The sequence below is a fragment of the Halichoerus grypus genome, chromosome 14 (genome assembly GCF_964656455.1).
Source record: "Halichoerus grypus chromosome 14, mHalGry1.hap1.1, whole genome shotgun sequence".
Classification (NCBI taxonomy): domain Eukaryota; kingdom Metazoa; phylum Chordata; class Mammalia; order Carnivora; family Phocidae; genus Halichoerus; species Halichoerus grypus.
The window spans coordinates 61,948,572-61,967,148 of record NC_135725.1 but is presented as its reverse complement, the minus strand read 5'-3'; the positions used below and the strand labels follow the sequence as shown (position 1 = coordinate 61,967,148).

At 52.2% G+C, this 18,577-nt stretch overlaps 1 protein-coding gene across 1 annotated transcript in view; it reads left to right on the top strand.

Annotated features, from left to right (window-relative positions):
* Window positions 1-18,577, top strand: part of CORO2A (coronin 2A) — a 52,236-nt gene that overhangs the window by 14,682 nt on the left and 18,977 nt on the right. Inside the window, exon 2 of the mRNA XM_036074166.2 lies at window positions 12,570-12,770. Coding sequence (XP_035930059.1) covers window positions 12,570-12,770 — 201 coding nt within the window. The remainder of the gene's footprint in view (window positions 1-12,569; window positions 12,771-18,577) is intronic.

The following is an 18,577-nucleotide window of genomic DNA, read 5'->3' as shown; positions in this document are numbered from 1 at the left end:
TAACCATCTCTGCGCCTCGCTGTGTGGTCACATCACGCAATAAAGAAACAAAGCATGTGTGCCTCCGTTCTCCCTTCAGAGCCTCCCTAAAACCTCAGGACGGTGGCAAGCAGAGATGCACATTCCCATTGTACACATGGGGCACTGGGGCCCAGAGAGGGACAAGGACTTGAGCAGGGTCACACAGCCAGTAGGGGCTGGAGCTGGGCCCCTGGTCTCAGAACATCTGTGTACCTTCCCTGCGCAGAGCCCCATGGGAGTCCCTGTGAGCAGGCGCCGCTCCCTCAGGGGCTCTTCCTTCACCGGGAGCAGCCGGAGTCCCACAGAGGGACAGCAAGCCAGATGGAAGGGGATGGGAAGAGTCAGCCCTCTGTCCAGGCACAGATCCTCCAGGCCCTTCCTGAAAGCGCCCGGGAAAGTGGTGAGGACGCTCCCCCTACAGCAGGGCCTTCTGCCCAGGGAGGCGTGGGCAGAGAAGGCCCTGAGTGGCCCGGCTAGCCCGGAGTGAGAGGGGGAGGGAGGACCCGCCTCCCCAGGGAAAGCAGAGCACAGGCAGAGCGAGGAGCTGGCTGATGGCCCTGCGGGAGAGCCGGGCCCTGATACCTCGGTGCTGCTCGCTCTTTTCTTCCCTTTTGGGGCAGAATTTGCGTAACATAAAATTTACCGCTGTAACCATTTTTAGTTCTGTGCCCTGGAGTACGTTCACCCTGTTTGTACAACCAGCAGCACTGTAATTTTTAAATTTTGATCTCACAATAGCCTATTCTATTCTTTAATGGTTTTGCTGACATGTATTCGTGAAAAGTGTGCGTTGAGTGCTGAAATTTTCACACTTGACAAAAAGGACCATGTGTCGGAGCTTCCCCCACGCCAGGCATTGCCTTGAGGCATTTTAAATGAATAAACTCATTGAATCTGTACCATTTCCCTGTAAGTTAGGTTCTGTCGTTGACCCCAGTTAACAGATGAGAAGACTGAGGCACAGAGAGGCTTAGTATCTTTCCCCACATCCCTCCCTGGCTCTTGTCCAGGCCCACCAGTTGCTGCTGTTTATGAGGACTCACTGTGACCAGGCTAACTGCGCTGTTCAGCCTTGGCGCCATTTCATAGCAGCCTGGCAAGAGGTAGGTGCCCACGTGGGTTGCAAGATCTAGAGGAGAGTCTGGGTTTATATCTGGGTCTCTGACTCTGAAGCCTGTGTCTTGACCACCTGACCTCGACGCCTGCTATTCAAGACAGGGAGGCTGGCATCTGAGCACCTGCCTGGTTCTTGAGGGCTGGCCTGAGCCCACGTTTGTATATTGAGAATATTTGCGAGATGGAAAGGCAAGAGTCACAGCCCCAAGTGGCCCCGAGTTAGGAAGTGGTTGTGTGCTCATGGAGCCTTTGGAGGACAGGTTCCTGCTGCCTGGTAGTTGTGTAACCTCAGAGAAGTGACTCCATTGCTCTGAGCTGAGCACAGCTTGCCGTGCCCATGAGATGGGGTGATTCTCATGGTGGATGTGAGGAGTAACCTGAACGGTGAACGGGAAGGACTCTGCAAATCACAGAGCTGGGTTGTAGAGCAGTGGCTCTGAGTGGTCCCCAGATCAACTGCATCACTGTGCCCTGGGAACTTGTTAGAAATGCACGTTTTCAGGCCCCCTACTGAATTGCTAAATCAGAAACTCTAGGATGGGCCCAGCAATCTGGGAGTTAATCAGCCTTCCAGGTGATTCTGTTGCACCCTCAGGTTGAGACCCGCTGTTGGAAAGCTGCACGCAGAATGTTCATGAGATACTGTCACCAGTCCTAGCAGAGTCAGACTTGGGCCAGAAGGGCCTCCTCAGCCTGGGGCACTGACATCTTTCCTGTACTCTTCAGCCTCCGTGGGGCCTCCTGCCCTTCCTGGCCCACGGGCCCAGTCTGAACAAATGATTGGGGGGAAGCTCAGGGAGGCTAGAAATGGGGACACAGTGGCCTCGCCGTCCTCCCCTGGCCCCTGTTGCAGCTGCTACCTGAAGAATTGATTAGGGCCGAGCATTATGTCCGTGGTCCTAAGCTGGGGAGGGAGAAGCAGGAAGGGACCGCCCAGTGCCCTCCAGTGTGTCCAGCCGGGCTAGGATCAGAGTGCCGGGTTGCCCAGGCAGGAGGAGGAAACAGGCAGGCAGGCCCTTAGTCATATCTGGGGACTCGGAGCACAGGGAAATGGGTTGAGGGAAGAAAGGAAACTATTTTCTGATGTAAAACCCCAGCTGCTGAGATGTGGTCTAGGAGCCAGGCCTCCCGGCTCCACGGCTCTCTCAAATTGCTAGGACCTGTGGAGACAGGTCAGCCCTTGACTCCTGGTTAGCAAATCCGAGGCTCTGCCCTCCCCTAATCAGGCACACTTTTCCTCCTGAGCTCAGACCAGGAAGGCCTCAGAATCTTCCTCCTCCTCTCCCTTTTCATGCTCCACAGCTCCCCCCTCCAGCCAGCTAGAGCCGGACCTGAAACAGAACCCACTCACCCACCTATTTCTTCCTTAGATACAAGCCCAAAGTTGAGGAAAGAAAATACTTTCTCCGGCCAAACATTCTAACTACTTAATAGCTGGGGCCACATTCCCGGCAGCCCTCACCTCACCACACCCCTGGGTTTCAAACTGACATTTCCCGTGGTCTCAAGTGCCAAGGCCTAGCCGGATTCAGAGCCCTCGCCGGTACCTGGCTGCTCCCTTGCATGTGCCCAGACCCCAGCCAGACCGGACCCTTGTGGTTCCCTGGCTGTGTCTTTTACTTCCTCCCCCTACACCACGCACCCTTACCCCCTTTGCTCTGTGCTCAGCTCACTCAACTCAGCCTTTCAGGCTGGCCTCAAACAGACCTGCCCGGAGGCTCTCACCCACTCCCCGGATTTCCACCTTCCCACTGCAGCCTGTTCAGTCCTGTTCGCCCCGAATTGAGCTCGCTGGTTCCGTGTCGGCCTCTCCCATCAACCTGAGCCCCTGAGGGCAGAAGTCCCTGCCAGGTCATCCTTGCCTCTCCCCCACCAGCACCCTGCAGAGGCCAGGCTCTGGGAGGGCCCCAGGAATGCAGGTTGAAGTCACACTGGGCCCCAGGGTCCCTGCAACAGGGCGAGGTGGGAGCTGACTGGTGGGCCAGAGGTGGGGGCCCCCCCAGAACTGAGACTGGAGGGCTTCTGCTCGGTGTGGAACCCTGAGCCAGGCACTCTCCCTGTCCGGGCCTCAGCGGCCCCCTCTGTCCAAAGACAGACTCAGAAGCTCTGCCGGGAAATGAATGGTGAGGAGGAAATAGTACCTCTAGATTTCAACCTCCTGCAGCTGGCTTCAGAAAGTCCCCAGTGACCCTTGTCTCTTGAAACTCTCAGATAAGGAGATTGTGGGGCAATAAAGCTGCATGAAGTTTTGGTCTGGGCCTGATTTAGGGGAATAAACAGGAAGAAGCTGGGTTCTGTGTCTCCAGGGAAGCAAGACGAGAAGGGCACCAGCCCTGCAAGGACGGGGACAGCCGATAGGTAGACAGCTCTGTCATCCTCACGGTCCCGGGTTTTGGTGCATGTGGGCTGCAGAGCATTCAGTGGACCATCCTAACAGTTGGGCAAGGTAAGAGTATTACCTGCCTGAGAAAACAAACCCTGAGAGGGGATGAGATTTGCCCAAGGTCATGGAGCAAACTGGTGTCCGAATCAGGACTCTCCCACCAGACCAGCACACCTGCCATGAAAATGACAGCCCTCCCCCATTCCTCGTGCCCAAAGAGTGGGTTCAGGAGAGGCTGGTGGCGTGAGTGGAAGTTAGTCCAGGGAACCAGGTGGTACCCCCCCGCCCTCCAGGTACCTGCTTGTGGGATCTGGCCTGCGTGTGGGCAAAGCAGAGGGGAGGACCATTCAGACTTGGCGGTCTGATGGGTGGATGGCTGGATGAATGGATGGAAGGAGCAGGCAGGAACACGGGCAGCAGGACTGGGGGAGGGAAGAGGGCAACCACAGCTGAGCTCTTTAAGGTATTTTATAGCCATTATCTTGTTCAGTCCTTGGCAAGCCCCTGTGAGGTAGATAGTAGGGTACCCTTTTACAGATGCAGATGCTGAGGCCCAGAGACAGGTGGAGTTTCAGGATTTGAATCTGATTCTCCTCTTTCCCTGCCCTGGGCAGCCTCATAGCACAGAGAGAGCTCAGGCCACTGAGCCAGGGTGGCTCCCTGGTGGTGGTTCTTTGGGGTCCAGGCAGGTGGAGGGAGACGAGGAGCATCCTAGGAGCCCAGCTAGGTACTTCCGTGGGGCTGCTTTGCTTCCAGGCAGAGAAAGGGGCATGAGCAAAGATGGTGTGCTTGGGAAAACACAATGCTTTGAGAGGAGAGCAGATAAACCATTTTGGCTGAAGGACGAGTTTGTGGAGATGAGACACGGCCAGGGGCAGTGTGGGGCCCCACACCCCAAGTCCAGCCATGGGCTTGCTCCTGAGGACAGAGGGGACCTGCGGTGGTGGGTCTTAAAGGGAAATGACGGTGTCAGAGGGAGGTCAGGGAAGGAGCCCCCGGCTGGCATGGGGCAGAAAGGGAGTCGCCCAGAGAAAAGGCTGCCCAGGCTTTGCAAGGCTTGTGGGAAGGGGACAGGACAGTTGGGGGCCGTCGGCCAGGGGAGGTCAGGCTATCACAGGAGGTCCCCTGCCCCTCTTCGGTGCCGGGGACCTGGCTCTGGGCAGTGTCAGATGTCAGGAGGAGGCTCTCCCTCGGGCCTAATCTCATCAGGAGAGAGGCATTTTCCTGGCTGTCTCTGACTCAATCAGTATTTCCTGTGGGCCTGCGGGGGAGGCATCTGTGCCGGACCAGAAGGACCGGAGACCTGGAAGAAGGGAGATGGGGGCAGAGGAGGGCCCCACGGCAGAGAGAACCTGGAGACAGGGCTGTTTTTACTTGCTGGCTGCAGGGCCCTCTGCCTCCCCTGCTGATACGGCGGGGGGGGGGGGCAGGGGGGGTGGTTGGAGGGGGGAATTGGAGGCCTGGTGGAGGGTTCCCCTGAGGCAGTGTCCCTGATTTCCGGCGAGGGCTGTGCTGATGGAGAAAACCAGAGGGCTCCCCCTGTCTTGCCCAGCACGACTCCCATCCCTACCGAGAGCCCCAGTCCCCTCAGCACGGGGCTGAGCGAGGCTGCAGGCTTCTGCCCTGAGGATCTCCGCCAGAGAGATGCACACATACACTCTTCGGGTTCCTCTTGACCAAGAGGGATTATTAGTTAGCTTTTCATGGGTGCTTGTCTGTTCCCTCCATCAATGTGGTGAGCACCAGGGGTCAGAACTCTGTGCCTAGCGGGGTGCTTTGCACTTTCTGGTTTGGGATTTTTACTCAGACCTCCAAAACGTTGGGCCGTCAACACATAGCTGTCACGTACGAAATCAAATCTTAGCGTGCTATAAACATCGGGACCACGACAGTCTTAACAGCAAACATTTGTTGAGCGCTAAGTATGCACCCAGCATCACTCCATGTGCTGTGTGGATTATCCTATTTAATTGTCTGGGCAGCCCTGTGAGAGAGTGTGGACCCAGGACTGAACAGCTTGGCTTCAAATGCCAGCTAGCCGCCTCCTAGCTGTGTGATTTTGGACACGTTGCTTAACCTCTCTGGGCCTCCAGTTTTCTCATCTGTAAAAATGGGGTGATAATAGTACTTCGGGGATTGCTGCAAGGATTGAGTTAGTACATGGAACATACTTCATGCATAGTTAGTTGTTACTATGCCAAATTTTGCTGGTGAAGAAATAGCCACATTAAGTCACCCGCCCAAAGTCACACAGGTGTGGTGGACATGCTCTGTAATTACACTGTTAATTGGGTACCCAGTAGCCACATGTAGTTATTGAGCACTTGGAACGTTGCTAAGGTGATGGAGAAGCTGCATTTTACGTTTTATTTCCTTTTACTTCATTTTGACTTTAATTTAGAAGCCACAGGGCCCCCGTGTCAGAGCCGGTGCGGGGGTCCCACACCCAGTGGTCTGATGTCAATGATGCTCGTGTGCGTTCGAAGTTGGAGCCCACAGCCCTGTGCTTTAGCAGTTTAAGATCACGCCATCTCCAGCCTTCCTGCTCTCGGCCGTCTCCCCGAGCATGTGCAGAGCAGTGATGGAACTGCCCATCCCCGCCCCTGCACCCCGGTCCCAACATGGGGCCTGGCCCAGAAGAAGCACTAAGCCAATAGCGGATGAAGCTTGCTGATTGAATTAAGCCAGATTCACCTCCCTTTACAAACCTTGTATTCTTCTGCTTTGAAATGTTCTGTGCTCTGGTTCAGGATGTTGGGCTCTTTAGGAAGTCCATTCTAGAGCCTTCTCTTTCACAGAGCAAGTTGCCAGAGTCAAGGTTACAAGTGACTTAGAATCGTTGTGTGTGAATTAGATGACAGTTTTCTGGAGGCCTCTGCAGTTGGTGGGGTGCCCGATTTGCCCCTGTTTGCCTGGGACTTTCCCAGGCATTTCCCGTTTTAGCATCGGGAATACGTAGTCCCCTCACTCCCCTCCCCACATCCCAGGCAAACCAGGACAGGCGGTCCCCCTGCTTCTGTGGAGAGCGACAAGGCCTCTTCTCGCTCCGAAGGAGGGAAGAAGACTAAGCCAGTGGGGTGAGACCCTGAGGCCCCAGTTTCCTACATCCCACCATGTCACTGCAGATCCTGATGCTGGCCCATGGAAGGCAAAAATAGACACCTTGTGCCAAGAAGTGACAAGTAAACCAGGGCCTGGCCTCAGATGAGCAGAAACGACTGTGGATAAAATTCTCACTAGCAGGAAGTCGCTAAGACCTGTGGTTTCTTCTTTCTGCCTGGTGAGCAGGGGAGCCTCCATGGGAGGCTGGTGAAGCAGAGATGGGTGCCAAAGAGGGCAACTTGAACTCACTTGGGCCTTCCTTCCCGAGCCAGAGGTCCTGCGTCCTTCTGGGGTGGATCAGAGGCCCTGATAAGGATTCAGGACGAAAGAGAAAGAAGCTTTCCTGTCAAGTTTGGAGCCAAGGTCAGGATCAGCATAAGCCCTATGACGGATAATAGTTGGTCAAGGATTGGAGTCCAGGTGCGGGACCCGCCCATAATTAGGTGTTTGTGGTGTTAACTCCCGGTCTTTGTAGATCACCTTCAGAGTGTTCTTTACTCTTACAGTAGTCTTTTTTTCATTTTTTAAGCCTAGGAAACTATGGTTCTAATTCCCCTCTGTTAACTACATTGACCTAAGTGTGGTGGTTTCAACCTTCTCCCGAGGCGTGTAGAGGGCAGCTCACATGGCCCCGAGGTCAGGTTTTAAGAGAGCAAATTAAATAAAACTGCAAATATTAGATGAGGAACCACAAACTTACAAAGGGACGATCCGAGCCAGCAGCACCAGACCCCTACCCACCCCTGAGTCTAATACCAAATTAGGCAACGTCATGCTTTCCCTGAGGCCAGGAACAGGCAGTTAATGACTAATCTATTATGCTGGTTTGTACCACTCCCAGTTTGGGTTTGGTTTCTTTCACCCCTCAGCTAACCCTTGTCCTGCAATGATGCAGGGCTGGGCTGGGAAGGCAGACCTTTGGGTGCAGGCAGGAATACACAGACACACACACACACACACACCCATATGTATATATATGTATATGTATATATATGTATATGTGTGTGTGTCTTTCTCTCTCTCTGTGTGTCTCTCTCTCTCTCACACACACACACACACACACACGTCAGAGAGGAGCGCATAGCAGCAAGAGGGCCATTGGCTTCTGCTTCCCACCTCCCGTTGCTCCTATTAATGTCATCTTGGTCAAGTCACTTTCCCGGCACCTCAGTTTTGCCCTCATCAAATGGGACAACAGTCTCCACCTACCTGGCAGGGGCACTGGAAGGGATGGGACAGGCAGCAAGCCATTCACCTGTCAGGCATTAAGAACTAACTCAATGGGATGTTAAACCCAGAGATGACTAAATCTTTTTGGGGGGCGGGGAATTTGCAGCCTGCAAAGCCTAATCCCATGGCATCAGCCCGCTAAACACGCATGGGATAGCAGCAGGAGCCCTGCCACCCCCCACTCGGTGCCCCAGCAGGCTGGCCCGCCACCCCACAAAGGCATGCTGTGACTTTGATGTGGGCCCCGCTGGATGGCACCAGGCAGGACAGGACTGGTGGCCTGGGATAAACCTGGCCCAGATCGGCCTTTCTGCCCCAGCCCATGGGCGAGGGCCCTCGAGGCGCTGAGGGCCTACTGCAGTCTGCATTTCCAGGCAAGTGCCTGCTTGTGGGGGAAATAAAACTCCTGCTCTCTGAATTGCTGAGTCCTTAAACTCATGCATGCACGGATACACACATGCACGCCCAGATGCGTGCACACACCGGCGCGTATGATGAATGCAGTGCACGGGCACAAATTTGCACACCGCGCACACACATCTGCACAGACTTCAGCCACATACATGTGTGCACACTCCCATACCGCGGGCAGAAAGAGAGACGGCCTGCCTGGCTTGGCCCCATCCCCCACTTCTGTAAGTTCCCTTCCGTGGCAACAGGTCTGGAAGCACTTTGGCAGGGGAGATAAGGCGCCAGGGCAGGGTAGGGTGGGGAAGAGTGGGGAGTGGAGTTGGGGGCAAGGGGACAGAAGGTCACTAACACAGAGTTTTAGTTTTCTGTCACTGTTCCACAGCCGCTGGCTTTATCAGTGGAAGCAAAAAGCCCTCTTTCCAGAAGGTGTCCACTTAGTTTCCTGAGCCTTGTTTTACTTTTCTGTAAAGTGGGGGTGAGAACGGTCATGATGCCTCCCCTTCGGGGCTGAGGTGAGATCGAGCGTGTGGTGGGTAGGAAAGAGACTTCCTCATGCTGGAGCTGGAGGCTCTGGAGGCTCCGGAGGCCGGGCTGGGTTCAGCCCCCAGCTCCAGCTGGCTAGCTGTGTAACCTCGTGTGGGGTCCTTCGCTTCTCTGCCTCAACCCCCACATCTGTACTGGGGAGCAAGGTAGCACCTGCCTGTTAAGTGCATACAGGGAAAGCACTGGGAATGGCGCTTGGCACGTAGCAAGCACCCAAAAACTGAGTTGTCATTGCCATGGAGGTGACTGAGCTAAAGGAGAGCCCTTGCCTCTTGGGGCCTCCTGACCCTGCCCCTGGGCTGGGAGCCATCCCTCAGGTGTGGGGCCGAGCCCCGGGGCTGTGAAGGGAGAGCACCAGGAGTGGCCGGAGGGGACAGGATGGGTGATGCTGCTCAGGTCATGGTGATTTCGGCAGCCACGACGGGCCGGCCCTCTTACCCCACAGCCCATAGCCCTTGACTCTTACCCCCCTCCCAGGTTTTCCACTGACATGTCCGCTCTTCTCTGTCCCGTCTGCCCTGCTTCACCCAGGTGATCCTCACCTCTCACCTGTTCCATGCTGTCTTACTCTTGGCAATCAAGGGAATCCACCTAAAAGTGAGCTCCGCTCCTCGAGCCCCTGTTTTCATACCTGCAGCAGCTCCCGTTGCCCTCAGAGTTCACGTTCTTTTCCGTGGCTCCTGAGGTGATCTGGGTCATGGTCCTGCCTGCCCACCTCTCCCCCGCGGGTTCCTGTGCTCCAGCCACACCAAGCACAGACAGCCATCACCAGTCTGCCATTGGTTGGCGCTGCACGGGGCAGGGTGTTAGTCAGGATGCATAGACTAGTCTCTGTGACAAATAGCCTACGTGCTCAGCGGCTCGCTCTGCGAGTTTATGTCTCTGTCACACTGTATGTCCAACATGTCTCTGTTAGGGGGAGGTCCTCTGTTCCACGCGGTCCCTTGGGGTCCCAGGATGATGGAAGCTGCATCATCTAGAACACTCGGCCTTCTCTCCCTTTGTCTAAGGTCAAGAGTTCTGGAGGGTCACGGGCAGGGCTTACGTGCTCCAGCCTGGAAGTGGCACACAGCACTGCTGCCCCCGATCCACTGGCTAGAACTAATACCGTGGCCGCCCAGTGGCAAGGAGGCTGGAACGTGGGGGGAGCATCACCACTGGCCACAGGCAGGTGTGCACCCCCCCACCGCTGCTGCTGCTGAAGGTGAGGCAGAGTTGGGGGGCCTGGATCTGAGCCTGCTGACTTGCCCCTTACTTTCCTGCTCCCAGCCCCGGCCCAAGGCAGTTCCTCAGCTGCCATCTAATGACCAAGACCCTAGGGACATCTTGGTCCTTGCTGTTCTTTTCTAAGAAGACCCCCCAGGACCCATTTCCCTCAGGACCCAGTGCAGAGAAAAGACGGGCTGCTCCGTAGCAAGTGATGGCTCGTATCTTACACACACTGACTAAATCCCTTTCTGATTCAGTTTCCCTTATCAAACTGGCCACTAGGAGGCTCAGACTCAAGTCTGAGGTGCATCTCCACTGTGTAGAGGACCTGACAGCGCACATTCAGTAGCTTAGCTCCCCCCGAATATCAGGTGATCTCTTTATTCCTGCATTTTTCCCTCTGTCCCCATGGCCTCGCCGTGGCTTTTCCATCTGCTTCCATCTTGTGTGCTCTCCATTTCTGTAAGGCTTCTTACCTCTTTTCTGGGATCAGACGGACATTAATTAGTCTGTCCCTGCATTCTGGGCCGCTTCCTATAGCTCTGGCAAATGCAGCTCCCAAAAGGAGAGTTGAAATGTCTGAGCTTCACAGGACAGACCTGTCCCAGGAGGCTGGTGGGCTTCCTGTAGAGGGTTTGGTTCATGTGTGGGACCCCCGATCACTGTGACTTCTTGAGGTCAACAGTCTAATCTTGTGCCTTTGAACTGATCACAGAGCAAATGCCTTCTTTGTCCTGACCCTGGGGGTGCCCAGCCAAACGTGCCTGCCCTTGGGAAGTTCTTAGGGCCTGGGGCTGGGCAGAGCTCTGTGCTGGGCACTCCTGCAGCAGAACCCGGGCCTTTCTCTGAAGAACCTGCAAGCAGCAGAGAAGAGCCCTGACACCAGAATCTGGAATCAGGGCCAGCAGTGTCAGGGGCCTGAGGGCAGGGAGGAGACGCGGCCGGTGGGGGGTAGAAGAGAGGAGAGGACAAGAGCTCTGCTACTCGGGGTGGCAAGGAAGACTCTGGAGAAGGGGCCTGGGAGCTGGGGGAGGGAGGGTTTGGATTTATGGAGACGGGTACAGGGATTACAGGGCTGGGAAGGGCAGGCCAAGCAGAGGGGAAGGCAAGGGACTGGAAATGTAAGAGCAGGTACAAGGGAAGCTGGGATGTTCTTTATCTGGAAAGCACATTTTAGAAGATGAGCAAGAAAGGGTGAATCCTGGAATATTGGGGGGGGGCACCCCACCGGAAGGCCTTGAATGCCAGACTGGGTTTGGCCTTCCTCCTGCAGGGCGGCAGTGAATCAAGAGCATCCAAGGGTGAACTCAGTTGGGGGAGGAGTGAGGAATACAGCCAGGCTTGGTGTCCAGAAGGCTCTCTCTGGCCTAGATGAGGAGCATGACGGGCAGGCCCGGTGGGGTCAGAGACTGGGGTTAGGGGTTTGACCCGGGCAGCGGTGGCCACATGGTGTCATGTGTTTGGCCGCTCATGAGGCCGAGACCATCTTCTGCCATCCATGACCTAGCCGTGCTCCCCCTCCAGCTTGTGCTCTCTTCACTCCCATCATCCCATTTCCATGTTTATGTGTGTGTATGCATATATATTTTTTTCTTTTTCACATTTCCTTGCTAATCTTACTAAACCACGTGTAATTCTCCAAACATTCCATGTTTGCTTCTCTCTCAGGGCCTTTGCTCAGGCTGTTCCATCTGCCTGGGATGTTTTCCCCCCACCTTACCTTTGTCCCGCCAACATGGCCAACTCCTACTCATCCTTCAAATCACAGCTCGCTTGTCACTTCCTCTGGGAAGCCCTCCCGGACTGCCATGTACAAACCTTTATTATTACCTATAGTACACTGGGTCCCAGTGGCGCACCTTCCCCTAGTGGCCTCACTCACAGGACTCTTCACTTCTCTAAGGTTGGGCTCCTGCTTACTCTCTCCAAACCCCCAGTGCCAGGCACAGGGCCTAGTCACACAGTGGTGCTCAGTAACTAGAGTGAACAAATATGGGGCTGGATGAGGAGCTAGGGAAGCTCAAGATGCCCAGATGATAATAGTGGTAGTAATTATGACTGTAGATCAAGGGACCTATAATTTAGTCCTGACGACAAGTCTATGAGACAGATGATTTTGTGATCCCCATTTTACAGATGAGAAAACTGAGGCCGCAGAAGTTAAGTCATTTGCCCACCCAGCCGGTAAGAGGCAGAGCTGGAACTGGAGCCCAGGCAGGCTGGCTCCAGAGGACACAGTGTGACCCACACAGCTGGGCTGAGTGGGGTGGGCCGATAGGGAGGAAATCTGAATTTTCTCTCTGGTGTTTCTGCCTTTTGGGTTGACACGTGAAGAGATGACAAGCAAACAGGTCAGTGATAATCATACATCATCTCACCAGATCCATAGAAGTAGCCACAATGATGGCGTGTTCGTTTGGTTGCCCTTGATAGCGCCCTGTCCACATAGAACCGACCACCGCCCTGGTCGTGCCCTCTCCAGGGGAGCTCCCCGAGTGTCCCGCTGTCAGAGCCGTGAGCCTCATGCCCCCCTTGTCCTGTTCGTTTCCCGCAGATGTCATGGCATCCCCAGTACCGGAGCTCCAAGTTCCGCCACGTCTTTGGCAAACCAGCCAGCAGGGAGAACTGCTACGACTCGGTGCCCATCACCCACAGCGTCCAAGACAATCACTTCTGTGCTGTGAACCCCTATTTCATTGCAGTCGTGACTGAGTGCTCCTGTGGGGGGGCCTTCTTCGTCATTCCCTTGAACCAGGTAAGGACGCCAGCTAAACCTCAGGCCCACACAGCCCTCTGGAGGCAGTACAGACAGGGCGGAAGTAGAAGGAGCCTGGCTTTCTGGTCTCATGTGTGGGTTCAGATCCTAACCCTGCCTCTTACCAGCCATGTGACCTTGAGTCCTTTCACTTCTTTGAGCCTTGGTTTCCTCATTGGGAAAAAAACATACGTGTCCTGGGATTTCTGCTTCTAGCAGTTGCCTAGCTACTCCTAAGACCTGCCCTCCACCCCACTGCAAAATAACTCACTCCTGAATAAAATATCATTTGTAATGCATTGCTGGGCTCACAAGACATTGGGGAAATCTCCAAAGCCACCTCCCCTCCCCAACAAAAGGAAACAAATCTTGAGCCAAGAATCTAACTGCGGGAGGTAAGCAGTAAGCAAATAGAAAGCAGCAGCTTGTCCTGCAAGCAAATGTTAACAGTATAGGTTAGACCATGTGCGATTGCTGATTATTTAACAGTTTTTTAACCCCAAAGTGGTAGTTTCATATAGCTTAACCGAATAGCAAACCTTTTCAGGATGCCAAGCCTGAGTCAGCTCAAGGCAGAACCTCCAGAGGGGCTAGCGGCATCCTGGCTGGTCGTGCCCCTGGTTCCCAGCAGAGGCAGATAGGAGGTTTCTCCAGAGGAAAGCATCCCACATGTGGACAGGACTCCCACAGAGTAAGATCAGGCAAATTCATGATCTGAGGTCACCAGGCATGTGAGCCACCATGAAGAAGAGTCAGCAGAAACAATAGACAACAGACTTAGACACTGCTCCCCCCCGCCCGACAAAGGACTTCAGAAGTCCCAGTCATAAATATAAGATGAAATCTCACAGACCGGGTTTTCTGATCCAAATGGAATTGAATTAGAAATCAATTACAAAAGATAAATTTTAAATTCCCATTCAGGAGTATCTCAGCAGTAGCCCACAATGAGATACCCCCACAGCCACCAGATTGGCAAAAATGTAAAGATCTAAGAATAGTGAGTGGCGGGGGCGCCTGGGTGGCTCAGTTGTTTAGCGTCTGCCTTCGGCTTGGGTCCTGATCCCAGGGTCCTGGGATCGAGCCCCATGTCGTGCTCCCTGCTCGGCAGAGAGCCTGCTTCTCCCTCTCCCTCTGCCTGCCGCTCTGCCTACTTGTGCTCTCTCTCTCTCTATCAAATAAATAAATAAAATCTTCAAGAAAAAAAAAAGAACGGTGAGTGGCGGTGAGGACATGGTGCCATGTAACTCTCAGACACTTCTGGTGACAGGGTAAACTGTCGCACGTGTTTTGGAACAAAATGTGACAATTTCTAGTAGAGAGGAAAATACACACACCCTCTGACCCAGAGATTCCACTACTGGGTATATGCATGCAGTGGGTTTATGTGCACCAGAACACACTTACAACAGTGTGCGTAGGACTCTTGTTCATTTTGTCACCAAACTGCAAAACCTCAAATGTCCAAGAATTACATGAATAAATTATGATATATCCATACTATGGAATATACATAATCATGAAAAGGAACAACATATATATGCATACCACAACACAGATGAATCATTTTTTAATATTTATTTATTTATTTGAGAGAGAGAGAGAGAGAGAGAGCAGGGGGAGGAGCAGAGGGAGAGGGAGAGAGAATCTTAAGCAGACTCTCTGCTGAATGCGGACCCCCCGACACAGAGCCTGACCCGGGGCTCAATCTCCTGACGCTGAGATCAGACCTGAGCCGAAACCAAGAGTCGGACGCTCAACCGACTGCACTACCCAGGTGCCCCAATATGGATGAATCCTAATGACAATTTTGAGGGAAAGATACCAAACAAATTACAAACTGTCCTATTCTATTTACCTAAAGATAGATACAGACTAAATTAAACTCTGCCTTAAGGGATGTATAAGTAAGTAGAAACATTTTAAGGAAGAGCAAGCAAGGGACTATCAAGAAAACTAGGATAATTATCACCCCCTGAGGGAAAGGGGAGTTATGACTGGAAAGTGTCCCATGGTGGAGGGGTCTCCTTTGTGTTGGTAATAGTTCATGTCTTAACCTGAGAGAGTGGCAGATAAATGGGCAATTTATTTTCCAGCAATTCATTAAGCTGAACACTTACATTTTATGCTTTTTTTTTAATATGCTACATTTCACACCAAACACATACATAAAGATGATACTATGTTCATGTGGTTTTATAGGCAATTTCTATATAACTTCCAAGGAACTGATTATTCCAATCTTTTGAAAACATTTCTGGAGAATAGGAAAAGAGGGACTACTCCCCTCTTTGTTCTGTGAGCCAGTGTAACCTTGATTCCAAAACCAGACAAGGACAGAACAAGAAAGGAAAATGACAGGCCGGTTTCACTCAAGATGTATGTAAAATGGCTAGCAAACCGAATCTAGCAGTGAAAGACCAATATTAAAGATGACCTAAGTAAATGGAAATGAATGCCAGGATGAGAAGTGTGAACTGTATTCTAAAGCTGAGATTTTTCAAGCTGGGGAGGGACAAGTGTAAAATGGGATTTATGGAAAGACTTGAAGATCAGAGCTCAGAGGTCCCCTAGAGAGGACCCATTTGACTTGTTTCTCCCAAGCTCTGGGTGCTTTTAAAAGATTCTACCCACCAAACAGGGCACCTGGGTGGCTCAGTTGGTTAGGCGACTGCCTTCGGCTCAGGTCATGATCCTGGAGTCCCAGGATCGAGTCCCGCATCGGGCTCCCCGCTCAGCGGGGAGTCTGCTTCTGCCTCTGAACCTCTCTCCTCTCGTGTTCTCTCTCTCATTCTCTCTCTCTCAGATAAATAAATAAAATCTTTAAAAAAAAAAAAAAAGATTCTACCCACCAAACAGACTGTATTCTTAATTAATTAAATAATTAATATATTTTTCAGATTTTTATTACTCAGCCTCTTTCAGAACTGTCACAGTTTCTAATAGAGTGAACTACTGAATATAAATAGGTACTAACAACTGATTTAAGAAAATAAGTTGCTTTGATGTGATGGAGTAGACCTGGGTGGGGAGAGTAGGCCTAGTTTAGAAAGATAGGATGATCAGAGAAGGCCTTTCTGAGGAGGCAACATTTGAGCAGAGATCCCCTTGAAGTTCTAGAAGCAGTGTTCAGGAAGAATAAATAGCAAGTGCAAAGGCCCTGAGGTGGGAATGGCTTCGGTGTGGGCCCTGGGTTTGGTGTGTTTAAGACACAAATTGGTACAGGGCGCCTGGGTGGCTCAGTTGGTTAAGCGACTGCCTTTGGCTCAGGTCATGATCCTGGAGTCCCTGGATCGAGTCCCGCATCGGGCTCCCTGCTCGGCGGGAAGTCTGCTTCTCCCTCTGACCCTCCCCCCTGTCATGTGCTCTCTCTCATCCTCTCTCTCTCAGATAAATAAATAAAATCTTTAAAAAAAATTATAAAAAAGACACAAATTGGTACAGATTGTCACAGGGGCAAGAGTAGTGGGAGGTAAGGTCAGAGAGGGGGCAGGGCTGGGACTGGAAAGGCCTTGGAGGCCAGGGCAGGAGTCTATTCTGAGTCATTATAGGAGACCCTATTCTGAGTGAGAAGCCACTGGGCAGTTAAAACTCACTTGTCCTGCGCAGCCTGATCCTAAGTAAAAAGTGTGATTCCCTTTGGGCTTTTTGAAATACCATAAACAGCTCAAGGACACATGTTAATTGCTACGGTCACCGACTCCTAGGAACCCAAGCAGGACGGGAGCTGGAAGCCACTAATCAGAGCTCATACCTGAGTGTCAGAACACAGATTCTGATTCGGTGGGTCAGAAGTGGGGCTGGGCAGCTTGCATTCCAGCAAGCTCCAGAGTTGCCGGATAACACACAGGATGCCCAGTTAAACCTGAATTTCAAATAAACACCAAATAACTTTTTTTTTGGCTTATTTTTTTCTTTGTAATTAAACTTTTTTGTGTTGAGCATTGTAGATTCATATGCAATTGTAAGAAACAACACATAGAGATTTTGTGTACCCTTTGCCCAGTTTCCCCCAACGGTAACATCTTGCAAGACTAGAGTACAGGATATTGACGTAAGTACAGTCTAGAAGCTGAACATTGCGGCCGCCACAAAGATCCCTCCTGTTTTTCTGCCTCCTTCCACCCCACCCTCTCCATGACCCCTGACAACCACTCATCTGTTCTCTTTCTATCCTTGTGCCTTTTGAGAATGCCACATAAATGGAACCATACAACATGTAACCTTTTGGGCTTGACTTTTGCCACTCAGCATAATCCCCTAGAAATCCATCCAGGTTGTTGCATGGATCAATAGCTCATTCTTTTTTTATTGCTGAGCAGTATTGTGTGGTGTGGATGCATCAGCTGTTTAACCAGTTACCCAGTGAAAGCCAACGTGATTGTTTCCAGTTTGGGGCTGTTAGGAATAAAGCTGCTATGGACATCCATGTACAGGTTTCTGTGTGGACATAAGTAAGTCTCCGTTTCTCTGGGTAAATGCAATGCCCGTGAGTGCAATCGCTGGGTCCTAAAGTAGTTTTTACATGTTTAGTTTCACAAGAAACTGCCAAGCTGTTTTTTAGTATCAGTAAAATTATTGCACGGAGCGTACTTATACTGAAAAATCTGTCATTTATCTGAAATTCAAATATCACTGGGCATCCTGTATTTTTATTCATCAATACCGGCATCCCTACTCCCAGGTGACGCTGATGCTGCTGGTTTGCAAACTATGTTTTCAGTAGCTAGGCTCTAATCTGGTTCTTTTTATAATTACAAAAGAATTTCAAACACAAAAGTAGATAAAAGCAGTACTATGAGGGGCGCCTGGGTGGCTCAGTCGTTAAGCGTCTGCCTTCAGCTCAGCTCCTGATCCCACGGTCCTGGGATCGAGCCCCGCAAAGGGCTCCCTGCTCGGCAGGAAGCCTGCTTCTCCCTCTCCCACTCCCCCTGCTTGTGTTCCTTTTCTCGCTGTGTCTCTCTCTGTCAAATAAGTAAATAAAATCTTAAAAAGAAAAAAACAATACTATGAACTCTTTTATACCCAGATTCTAGAATTTTCAAGGCTTTGCCACTCTTGCTTCATCCATCCTTTTTTTTTTTTCCGAAGCATTTTTTTAAAGATTTTGTTTGTTTGTTTGTTTAGAGCACGAGAGAGCAGGGGGAGGGGAAGAGGGAGAGAATCTCTCAAGCACACTCCACGAAGAGCCCAATGTGGGGCTCGTGGGGCTCAATCCCACGACTCCGAGATCATGACCTGAGCTAAAATCAAGAGTGAGATGCTCAACCCACTGAGCCACCCAGGCGCCCCTTCCTGAAGTATTTTGAAGCAAATCCTGGACGTTTTGTCATTTTACCCCCATAACCTGCAGCATGCAATTCTAAAAACTAGGGTCATTTTCTGACACACCCGCAGCACCGGGATGGCAGCATTGACAAGAGCTCCTGTGTCACCTGATTCCTAGTGCATGTGGAAATACCCCTGATTGCCTCGTAAATGCCTCTTTGTGCTTGGTTCCTTTGAATCGGGGTCCAGAAAGGTGCACGCATTGCATTTGGTGGCTGTTTTCCTGGGTAAGCACGTGCAGTGTGCTCGAGTAGGACCGGAGGAGAGAGGGAGAGGATGCGCGTGCTGGGCCTTTGACCCAGCGCGTCCCGGCGGACAGGCCTGCAGGGTTAGCAGGACAGTGCTTACGCTGACGCCTTCGTTAGCCCTCTACAGGAAGTATTGCCCCATCGTGCAGATGAGGATGCTGAGGCTCAGGGAGATGACGTCAAAGGATCCCGAGCCCCGAGGGTGAGGACCAGAACGTGGCCCGGCCCTGG